The sequence below is a fragment of the Nicotiana tomentosiformis genome, chromosome 2 (assembly GCF_000390325.3).
Source record: "Nicotiana tomentosiformis chromosome 2, ASM39032v3, whole genome shotgun sequence".
NCBI classification, from domain to species: Eukaryota; Viridiplantae; Streptophyta; class Magnoliopsida; order Solanales; family Solanaceae; genus Nicotiana; species Nicotiana tomentosiformis.
In genome coordinates this window covers 71,781,737-71,793,638 of record NC_090813.1, presented here as the reverse complement: position 1 = coordinate 71,793,638, position 11,902 = coordinate 71,781,737, and the positions used below count along the sequence as shown (strand labels likewise).

The following is an 11,902-nucleotide window of genomic DNA, read 5'->3' as shown; positions in this document are numbered from 1 at the left end:
GCCTGGTATGATTCCTTATACCCTTCGGGCGAGGACGAGGAAGACGTTGGAGGTCAGGCCGACGAGGGTGTCGCAGGTCGTGATGGCGGTGGCCATGAGTAGCTTTTTTGTTCTTTCTATCTTTTTGTGTATTTTTGTTGGCGTCTTCATGAGCCTTTTGTAATAAACTTTTGTTTATAAATATAAGAGTTGGTTTTGCTTTCATATGTACCTTTTTTATTTGTCGTGGTTTGTTTCTGCACTTTTCATGGTTTGCTCCGTCATACTTTTATTGTTATTCTTGTGTATGTCAAAGCTTGTTGAAATGCAGCCGAGGGTCTATGGGTGTTATTCGGACCTGGTCGAATTTCCTCCCTTTTTAACTTGAGGCCGAGGGTCAGTCGGTGTTCTTTCAACCGGATCGAACATTTACCCTTTGTTAAGTTGTGGCCGAGGGCCGATAAGTGTTGTTCGAGCGTGGTTGAACATAACATTTATTAAATCGTGGTTGATGACCGATAGGTATTGTTCGAGCGTGGTCGAAAGTAACCTTTATTAAAATATGGCTGAGGGCCGATAGATATTGGTCGAGCGTAGTCGAACATAACCTTTATTAAATCATGGTCGAGGGCCGATAGGTGTTGTTCGAGCGTAGACGAACATAACCTTTATTAAATCATGACCGAGGGTAGATAGGTGTTGTTCGAGCATGGTTGAATGTAACCTTTATTAAATCATAGCCAAGGGCTGATAGGTGTTGTTCGAGCGTGGTCAAACATAAGCTTTATTAAATCGTGGACGAGGGCCGATAGGTGTTGTTCGAGCTTGGTCGAACATGACCTTAACACGAAAAAGGTGTCCTGATAAACGTAAGTTTTTTATTACTTCAACGTTGTTGCTTTGGTTACATACTTGGAAAGAGTTACAGATTTTGGGTGTTGGTTGGTGTTCCAGTCCCAGTCCCAATCAACCCAGTCCCTTCATTGTTTGACTTTGAGAGTATCGAGGAGCCGAGCAATGAAAGAGAAAAAAACTCCCTCCCTTACGTACTTCGACTTGAAGTGCTCCCTCCGCCGCCTCGTTAAAAACCTCCTTTAGAAAACCCAAATGGGACAAAACTCAAGTGAGGGAAAAAGAATACGACTTGGGGGACACTTTTTCTCTTAGAATTTGAAGTATTTGAGGTGGCTGATGTTCCAATTGTTTGGTAGTTTCTTTTCTTCTATTGTCTCTAGTTGGAATAAACCCTTGTTTGTTTTGGCTGTGATTTTGTACGGACCGTCCCAGTTTGTTCCCAACTTGCCTTCCCAAGGGTCTTTGCTCGCTTGAGTTTTGGCTTTTAGTACGTAGTCTCCGACTTTAAGAGGCCGGACCTTTTTTTTCTTGTTGTAATATTACTCTGCTTGTTGTTTTTGGGCGACTATTCTTATGTACGTCATATCCCTTCTTTCATCGATTTCCTACTTTCTACTCTCATCATTACTCGTACCGCTTTCATAGGAGTACCTAGGCTGGGTTCTCCAACTTCGACCGGTATTACTGCCTCGGTCCCATACACCAAAGAGTAGGGTGTTTCTTTTATGCTCGTCTTTAGAGTTGTTCGTTATGCCCATAATACTTCTGGTAGTATTTTCGACCATAGTACCTTAGCGTCCTCGAGCTTTTTCTTCATGATGTTTAGTATACACTTGTTGGGTGACTCTTCTTGTCTGTTACCCACTGGGTGTAATGGGGTTGAAAGTATCCTCTTGATATGCCATTTCTCGAAGAATTTAGCGATTTTCTTTCCCGTGAATTGGGGTCCATTGTCACAGCTGATTTCCTTGGGTAGGCCGAATCGGTCGATGATGTTCCTCCATATAAAGGTGTTTACCTCCTTGGGTAGAGAAATAGTGAGTTAAAACCAAAAGGAATAGTACATTACCTTGCCCCTGCTGGGAGGGGGCCCACGGTGTCCTTTCCCCATTTGATGAACGGCCACGGGGAGGTGACCGAGTGGAGGTGTTCGCCTGATTGGTGAATCACTGGGGCGTACTTTTGGCATTGTCCATATTTCCTCACGAAATTTGAGGCTTCCTTTTTCATGGTGGGGCAATAATATCCCGCCCGTATGAGGCATCTGATGAGTGCTCGATTGCCAGAGTGAGCACCGCAATGGCCTTCGTGGACTTCTTCGAGAACGTGCGGGGTCTGGTTTGGGCCCAAACATTTCGCCAAAGGGCCACCGTAAGTTCTTTTGTATATGCCGCTATGGAGAAGACTGTATCTGGCTGTTGCATTCTTAGTTTCTTGGCTTCTTTTTTATCGTCTGGGAGTGTGCCGTCCTGCAAAAAGGCGATAATACGATTGCCCCAATCCCAAGTTAATCTTACGGTTCTTACCTCGATTTGGTCTAGTGATGAGTTGAGCAGGTGGACTACATTTTTATCCCTAGTCTTGATGCTTTTGGTAGTTACGGCTAGTTTGGTGAGGCCGTACGCTTCGGTATTCTATGCACATGGGATCTGATCGAGTTGGCATTCGTAAAACTCAGGCAGTAGCTTACAGATCTATGTTTAATATTATTGCAACCTTTGTTCTTTGATTTGTGAAGTCCCTATGACTTGGTTGACTACGAGATGGGAATCATAGTGGAGTTTCAACCGCTTCGCCTCCATACTTGAGTGCTAGCTTCAATCCTACAATTACTGCCTCATACTCAGCCTCGTTGTTAGTCATATCCGGGCACCTTATGGATTGGCGAATTACTTCTCATATAGTGACCTCGAGTACGAGTCCCAGTCCGGATCCTGATGTGTTAGATGCGCCATCGATGAATAGGACCCAGAGGTCTTGTGTTTGGAGGGAAGCTTGGACGGCCTCCTTTTAGACTTCAGGCATTGTCTTTGAACTGATGTCTGTAATGAAATTGGCGAGCACCTGCAACTTTATCGCCATTCACGACTGGTATATGATATCGTGCTTGCTTAGCTCGATGGCCCATTTGGTCAGCCTCCCCGATAGCTCGGGTTTATGCAAAAGGCACCTCAGGGGAAAGGTTGTTACGACCGAGATGGGGTGGCACTTAAAATAAGGTCTAAGCTTTCGTGAAGCTATGACCAATGCCAGAGCTAATTTTTTGAGGTGCGGGTACCTCATCTCGGCGTCGATGAGTGTTTTTCTATTGTAGTAGATGGGAGATTGCATACCTTTGTTTTCGCGGATCAAGACTGCACTTACCGCTACTTCAGAGACGGCTAGATAGACGAGGAGTTGTTCCCCAGGTTCGGGTTTTGAAAGCAGGGGCGGTAATGATAGGTATGCCTTCAGTTGTCGCAGAGCCTGGACGAACTCGAGAGTCCATACGAGGCCGATGTCCTTTTTGAGTAAACCAATAAATTTGTGACATCTATCAAACGACCTCGAGATGAATCTTGATAGGGCAGAGATTTGACCAGTCAACCTTTGGACTTACTTTTTGGTAGTCAAGAGTTCTGATATTCCCTCGATAGCTTTAATTTGGTCTAGATTGACCTCGATCCCCCGTTATGACACCAAAAAACCCAAGAACTTTCCCGAGGCTATGCCAAACGTGCATTTCTCCGAGTTTAGTTTCATCCGTACCATCTTAATATGTCGAAAGCTTCCTTCAAATGATCGATGTGATCCTCTGCCTTTACGAGTTGACCAACATGTCATCTACATATACTTTCATGGTCTTGCCGAGCTGGTCTTTGAAATTGTTTAACCAGTCTTTGATAATTAGCCCCCGTATTCTCCAGCCCAAACGGCATGACCCTGTAACAATACGTTCCTTGGTGGGTGATGAACGTGGTCTTCTCCTGCTCTTCTTCCTCCATAAGTATTTGCTTATAGCCTGAGTATGCGTCCAAAAAATTCAATAACTCGTGCCCAGTCGTTCCGTCGATGAGTTGGTCGATGTGGGGTAATAAGAACGAATCCTTCAGACAGGCTTTGTTCAAGTCTATGAAATCCACGCGCATCCGCCATTTCACATTTTTCTTTTTGACCATCACTACGTTGGCGGTCCACTTGGGGTACTTCGACTCTCTGTTGGAGCCATTTTTTAATAGTTTCTCCACCTCCTCACGGATTGCATCGTTGATGGCGGGGTTGAATTTATGCCTGACCTGCCTTAATGGAGGTACAACGGGTTGACATTTAATTTATGTGTGGTGATTTCCCTAGGAATGCCCGGTATATCTGCATAGCTGAAGGCAAACAATTCTGCATTAGTTAGTAAGAATTGACTGAATTTACCTGGTTCCCAGTGTTTGTGGCCGATGTAGGTATTTTTGCTACTGTCATTGAGGTCCAATTGAACGGGGTCGAGGTCTTCTGTGGTCGAATCTGCAGACTCAACCATTTCAAGATCCATGATGATGTCCCTGGTCTCTCCTTACGTCGACCTCGGCCCTGTTGATTGCTATGCCTCTTTTTCCTTGTCTTTTTTCTGTAGGGTTGACGAGCTGTCTAAGGCAATGCAGTAGCATTCTCAGGATGTGCGATGTTCTCCGTGTATGCTGAATATTCCCCATGATGTTGGGAATTTAATTACTTGGTATAGGCTGGAGGGGATGGCTCTCATGGGATGCATCCAAGGTCGTCCCACTATGGCATTGTACGCGGTGGCCTGGTCCATGATGTGGAATGTCATTTCCAGAGTCACGCCATCGACCAAGATAGGGAGTGTAATTTCCCCTGACGTCCACTCATCTACATTATTAAAATTGATTAGCGTGATGCAGTGCGACACTATCTTGTCCTCGAGTATCATTTGGGTGAGGACTGGGGGATGGATAATGCATGCTCCACTTCTATCGTCCACCATGATACACTTGATATTAGTATCTGAAATGCATAAAGTAATGACGAGGGCATCATTATGAGGAAAAGTCAAACCGTCGACATCTGACTCATCAAAGATGATACTTTCTTCGAGTCCATCGTGCCGTTCACGGGTGATAGAACGTTTGAGCTTGTGAGTGGTGGTGAACTTCACACCATTGATAGAGGTGTCATTGTCGCCGCCGGTGACAGTGTTGATAGTACGAGCTGGTGATGGCGGCTTCGGCGGGTCTTGGTGTTCACGTCCTCTAGAGAAGTTGTTTCTCCCTTTGTCTCTTAGCAGTTCTCTAAGGTGTCCCTGCCGCAACATGGTTATGACTTCTTGATTGAGGGCGATGCAATCTTCTATTTTGTTCCCATGTTCCTAGTGGAACTCACAAAGGGCGTCGGATTTTCTGGTGTTCGGGTCGGACCTCATCTTTGGCGGCCACTTTACCTTTGTTCCAAGCTTCTCAAAGGTATAGACTATTTCTGTAGATGACACACAAAAAATTGTGAGCAAATAATAAAGGGGCATACCTCTCTCATTTTGGTGTGTCCCAGACCTTGGTCTGGATGGCCCTTCTTCAAAGCGGAGGGAAGGTGTGGCAGGTGCCCTGACTTATGGCTGGTGTCGTTCCCTGTTGGGTCGCGAGATCGGGTGGTCCCTTCTGGAATACTCTCTTTGTTCTTTGTTGTACTCGGCTTGTGCCGAGATGAGCCGATGAGTTGGTCCATTGAGGTCGTCCTCATCTGCTCGGACATCGGCACAATAGGCATTATGGATCTCATACCAAATGGTTAGAGGATATTTCATCAATCGGCTCAATAGTTTTTTAGTTGCTCTTGAACCATCCCTACTCGGCCCGTTCTGGAAAGCTGGGACTGCCATCCCCTCGGACACGTTCGGCAGAGTCATCCTTATCCTGTTGAACCGGGCGAAAAAGTCCCTCAGTCCCTCTCCCAAGGATTGCTTGACAGTGAATATATTTTTTGACTCTCGCTTCGGCCTTCTTGGCTCCAACATGTGTAGTTACGAATTTGTCGGCCATTTTCTCAAAAGTTTCTATGGAACGGGCTGGTAACTGTGAGTACCATATTAATTCCCCTCCCGTAAGGCTTTCGTTAAACTTCTTTAGCAAAATAGAGGGCATTTGTTCCTTGGCGAGGTCGTTGCCTTTCACGACAGTGACGTTATGAGTCACATGATATTCGAGATCGGTCGTTTTGTCGTATATCCTGAGGTAAGGCATTTTGAAGGTCTTTGGTATGGCATGCGGGGCTGCTTCATCGTTGTACGACTGCTCTATGAACCTACTGGCGTCCCTTTTTGGCAACAACTTAGGAGCGCCTGGTATCTTATCGACTCGTTCTTGGTATTCTTTCATTTGTTCTTTGAGTGCTTTATTTTCATTCCCCCATTTCTTCCATCATCTATAGATCGATAGCGAGGGTGCTGTCACCTAGACTGTTAGTAATAATGTGTGTTATACCTGTTGTTTGAGGTTTTGGCCGGTTGCACTATTCATCTATTCATTGTATCGTGCATGCTCTTGCGGTTTCTGTAGTCGTGCCTGGAGCGGGCATGTTGAGTACGCTCACTAGCGTAACGGTCAGCCATGCTTTGAGGAGCTTTTTTACAGCCGGTGGTGTCCTTTCCTCTGCGGACATGGAAGCTCCTTTTCCATTGGGTTTTGTTATCCTACAATGGGAGGAGACCTCTCGCGCCCAGGGGAGGCAGTGGGCGTCATGTCTTCACCTAGGGTTTCGCAGCTCTCGTTGATATCATTCATGAGGTTGCTAGGGATAGGGGTGTTCAAACCGAACCGAAAAACTGCAACAAACCGATCAGTCAAACCAAGCCGATTAAAAAATTCGACTAGGTTTAGTTTGATTTGATTTGGTATTGAGTAAACAAATCCGAACCAAACCGACATATGAATATATAATTAAATATATACTTTTAAGACTTTATATATAATTTTGTTTAAAAGATGTCTACAAATATTTGAGATCCTCTCATGGGATGTAATATTTAATAGAATTTTACAGTACATTAATTTTTATTTACTTTAAACAATGAATTGTATCACTTTCTTTATTAAGTGTTATTGAAATGCGTCAATCATCTCTTTGTTCTTTCATATTCAAATTTCAAGATTTCTTATATCGTTTTCGAATTTGAAGTGGTAATTCGATAATCTAAAATTACATAGAACATATCATTATTTAGGTGTCATATTGATTTTTATGCTTAACTATTAAATTCGGTTAACCTTGAAAGCTTGCATCAATCAAAAATTATTGTTAGACGACTAACAAAATAAACTGTTATGTGTTAATAAAAAAAATCTCCCATATGAATACTTTAATAGATCATATGTTTGTTAATTTTTATTTTTATTTTTAGCAAACATATATTCACTAAACTTTATCTATAAATTTAATAAAGCAATATTGAAATAATATTTATATAAAAAAAAACCCAAAAAAAACAAAAAGTCCAACAAAATCGAACCAATCCAAACCGATATAATTGGTTTAACTTGGTTTTGATAAAACCCGAACCAACCCCGTCCATATACACCCCTAGCTAGGGAGATCACCCGTTACTTTCACCCTCTCTCCTTGGTTACCTGCCATGTAGGTTTTAGTACGTACAAAGAAAGAAGATCTTGGGTTTTGTGAGGTTAGTGACTTACGTTAGCTGTAGATCTAAAGAAAACTAAAAATTTAACTAAGACATCCCCACAGACGGCGCCAAATTGTTTGACCAAAAATATAGATCTTGATTCAACTAATTAAATTTATACAAATGATGGTTAATCTTAGCTAATAATAATATCCTAAAGACGAAATTCTCGGTAGTGTTATAAATAGCACATAGATCTATTCCAAAAGTTGTGACGGTGCAAAATAATCAATATTTAAGAACCCAAACATAAGCAATGTAGCATTAAATAGTGATGAATAGTAATAAATAGCATTTATGTAAATAGAACGAATGAGTCACCCGAGAAAGGATGAAATCAATGGATGTTCTTTCTGACAATGATGAATGATGGATAAGCCTTTGAATATCCGAGTTATTCTCGGATCTAGTGGAAAAGTATGGAGAGCAATCTTAGTGAAAAGGTTATTTTTGTAAGCTTGCAATAAGACCAGATTCTTCCTTTAAAGTCAAAGTGTATTTTACAAATGAATATCTTATGCCCCCTTATCATTGTGTCTCTTTCTATTTATAGGGAACATGTTCCTAGAAACCCTAATAGTACAAGTGCAGAGAATATCATTTAGAATATTCTCTTTTATGTCCTATCTTGAAACTAACCGTTATAACTCTGTCAAGGGTATTCGACATTGGCCTCGATCTTTGATGACTCCTCGGCCTCAGTCCTTGCTGACTCTTCTACCACGGCCTTCATTGTTCTATAAACTATTTTGACACGTGGCGTCCTGGGAATGTTTCGCTAGTGCCATCCTGATTTAAGTATTCTTAGAGATAGATTTTGACTCATATAGTTATAATAACTAATCGTCCATCGTTTAGGCAGTCGTTTTCGAATAGGTATATGTGTATGGGTCAAAATCTATCTGTAGAGTACTTAAGTCAAAATAATATTGGTGGAACATTCCCAGCTGTCGCTTGTCAAAGTAATCTTAGAAATGGTAAAGTCTGTGGTCGAAGAGTCAGCAAGGGCTGAAGCTGAGGAGTTCAAGGATCAAGGCCGAGGTCGAGCACCCTTAATAGAATTATAACGTCTAGTTTCAAGATAGCACCAAAAAGAGAATATTCTAGTTGATATTCTCTGCACTTCTACAGTTAGGGTTTTTAGGAACATGTTCCGTATAAATAGAAAGAGACACAATGATAGGGAACATGTGATACTCATTTGTAAAATACACTTTGACTTTAAAAGAGAGAATCAGATCTTATTGCAAGCATACAAACACAACATTTTAACTAAGATTCTTATCCATACTTTTCAACTGGATCCGAGAATAACTCAAATATTCAAAGGCTTATTCATCACTCATCATTGTCAGAAAGAATATTCATCGATATCATCCTTTCTTGGGTGACTCATTCGTTCTATTGACATAAGTGTCATTTATTGCTATTCATCACTATTTAATGATACATTACTTCCTTTGACTTCTTAAATACTGATTGTGTGTCGTCGTTGCTATTGAAATATATCTACGTAGTATTTATTGCACTTCTGAGAACTTTATCTTTGGGATATTATTGTTAACTAAGATTAACCCTCATTTATATAAATTTTAATTAGTTGAACCAAGATCGATAATTTTTGGTCAAACAATTTGGCGCTGTATGTGGGAATTTCTTAGTTAAATTTTTAGTTTCCTCTAGATCTGCAGCTAACGTAAGTCACTAACCTCTCAAACCCCGAGATTTTCTTACTTTGTACGTACAAAAACCTACATGGCAGGTAACCAAGGAGAAAGGACAAAAATAACAAGTGATTTCCCTAGCAACCTCATGAATTCCATCAACGAAAGCTGCAAAACAGTAGGCGAGGACATGACACCCAACGCTTCCCCCAGGCGCGAGAGGTCGCATCCCCCCCACTGCAGCAAAAAACAAACTCAATGGAAAATGGGCCTCCACGTCAGCAGAAGAAGGGACAACCCCAGCTGTGATAAAACTCCTCAAATCATGGTTAACCGATACGTTAGCGAGCGTCCTCAACAAACTCGCTCCAGGCATGACTACAAAAATCACAATAGCTTGCATGATACAACAAACATACGAGCAATGCAACCGACTAAGCCCTCTAATGACAGGTATAACTCACAATATGACTAACAGTGCAGGTGATAACGCTCTCGCTGCCATTCTAAAGAGGATGGAATAAATGGAGAATGAAAACAAAACACTCCGAGACTAGATTAAAGAACACCAAGAACGAGTCGACAAGATACTGGGGGTTCCTAAGCTGCTACCAAAAAGGGACGCCGGCAGGTTCGTAGAGCAGCCGTACAATGATGGTACAGTCCCGCATGCCATACCAAAGACCTTCAAAATGTCGCACTACCTCAGGATATAATATAGAACGATCGATCCTAAGAATGATGTGACTCATTATGTCACCGTCGTGAAAGACAACGACCTCACCAAGGAACAAATGTCCTCTATTTTGCTGAAGAAATTTGGCAAAACCCTTACGGGAAAGGCATTAACATTGTATTCACAACCACCAGCCCGCTCCATAGAAACTTTCAAGGAAATGGCCGATAAATTCGTAACTGTCCATGCCGGAGCCAAAAAGGCCGAAGCAAGACTAAAAGACATATTCGCTATCAAGCAGTCCTTGGGAGAGGGACCAAGGGACTTCCTCACCTGATTCAATAGAGTAAGGATGACTCTGCCAAACGTATCCGAAGGGATGGCGGTCGCACCTTTCCAGAATAGGTTGAGCAGAGATGGTTCAAGAGCGCTAGAAACTATTGAGCCGGTTGATAAAATATCCTCCAACCACTTGGGAGGAAATCCATAAAGCTTATTGCGCTGAGGTCCGAGTAGACGAAGATGACCTCAACGGACTAACTCACCGGCTAACCTCAGTACAGATTGAATACAAAAAGGAACAAAGAGACAACATCAGGAGAGATCACCCAGTTTCGCGACCCAACAGCGAACAACACCAACCATATGTCATTGTGGCCGCCGCACCTTCCTCTTGCTTTGAATAAGGCCCATCCAGGACAAAGACAGGGACTCACCGCAATGAAAGTAGTATGCCCCTTTTGTTATCTGCTCACAATTTTTGTGTGTCACCTACATAAATAGTCTACTCTTTTGAGAAACTCGGAAAAAAGTGAAGTGGCCGCCGAAGATATGATCAGACCTGAACACTAGAAAATCTGACGCCCTCTGTGAGTTCCACCAGGTACGTGGGTACAAAATAGAAGATTGCATCGCCCTCATACAAGAAGCCATAAACATGTTGCGGCAGGGACACCTCAAAGAGATGTTAAGTGATAAGGGTAGAACCAACTTCGCCAAAGGACGTGAACACCAAGGCTCGCCGAAGCCGCCATCACCAGCTTGTACTATCAACATGTTCATCGATGGCGGCGATAACGCCTCTATCAATGGTGTGAAGTTCACCACCACTCACAAGCTCAAGCGGTCTATCACCCGCAAATGGCGCGACGGACTCGAAGAAAGTGTCATCCTCGATGAGTCGCATGCCGACAGTTTGACTTTTCCTCTTAATGATGCCCTCGTTATTAGTTTACGCAATTTAGATACCGATGTAAAACACATCATGGTGGACGATGGAAGTGGAGCATGCATTATCCATCCCCGAGTCCTCACCCAAATGAGACTCGAGGATAAGATAGTGTCGCGCTGCATCACGTTAACCAGTTTTATTAAGGCAGTTGAGCGGATGTCTGGGGAGATTACACTCCCCATCTTGGCCGGCAGCGTGACTCTGGAGACGACATTCCACATCATGGACCAGGCCACCATGTACAACGCCATAGCGGGATGACCATGGATACATCCCATGAGATTCGTCCCCTCCAGCCTATACCAAGAAATTAAATACCCAACACCATAGGGAATATTCATCATACGCAAAGAACATAGCACGTCCCGGGAATGCTACCGCATTGCCTTAGATAGCACGGCAACACAAAAGAAAAAAGACAACGAAAAAGAGGCATATCAATCAACAGGGCCGAGGTAGACGTCATCACGGATCCTAAAATGGTCGAAGATGGAGATTTTACCATAGAAGACCTCGTCCCTGTTCAATTGGACCTCAACGACCATAGCAAAAAGGCCTATATCGGCTGCAAACTCCGGGAACCAGGTCAATTAAGTCAATTCTTAATAACTAATGCAGATTTGTTTGCCTTCCGCCATGCAGATATGCCCGGAATCCCAAGGGAAATTACCACACACAAATTAAACGTTGACCCGTTCCACCCCCTAATAAGATAGGTCAGGCATAAATTCAACCCCGCCATCAATAATGCAATCCGCGGGAAGGTGGAAAAACAATTAGAGAATGGCTCCATCAGGGAATCGAAGTACCCTAAGTGGATCGCCAACGTAGTG

At 42.9% G+C, this 11,902-nt stretch overlaps 2 protein-coding genes across 2 annotated transcripts; one reads left to right on the top strand and one right to left on the bottom strand.

Moving 5' to 3' along the window:
• Positions 1-4,474: 4,474 nt before the first annotated feature.
• On the bottom strand, positions 4,475-5,137 carry LOC138905028 (uncharacterized). The gene has a single exon (XM_070193530.1). It carries the CDS (start codon positions 5,135-5,137, stop codon positions 4,475-4,477), a length of 663 nt encoding a protein of 220 aa, XP_070049631.1.
• Positions 5,138-10,775: 5,638 nt separating this feature from the next.
• Positions 10,776-11,330, top strand: LOC104088134 (uncharacterized). Its single transcript, XM_009592760.1, has one exon. The coding sequence runs from the start codon at positions 10,776-10,778 to the stop codon at positions 11,328-11,330; it is 555 nt and encodes a 184-aa protein (XP_009591055.1).
• Positions 11,331-11,902: the final 572 nt, after the last annotated feature.

Bases quoted from the DNA above. Each gene is read 5' to 3' on its own strand.
- LOC138905028 (XM_070193530.1), bottom strand. From the start codon at position 5,137: ATGTTGCGGCAGGGACACCTTAGAGAACTGCTAAGAGACAAAGGGAGA.
- LOC104088134 (XM_009592760.1), top strand. From the start codon at position 10,776: ATGTTGCGGCAGGGACACCTCAAAGAGATGTTAAGTGATAAGGGTAGA.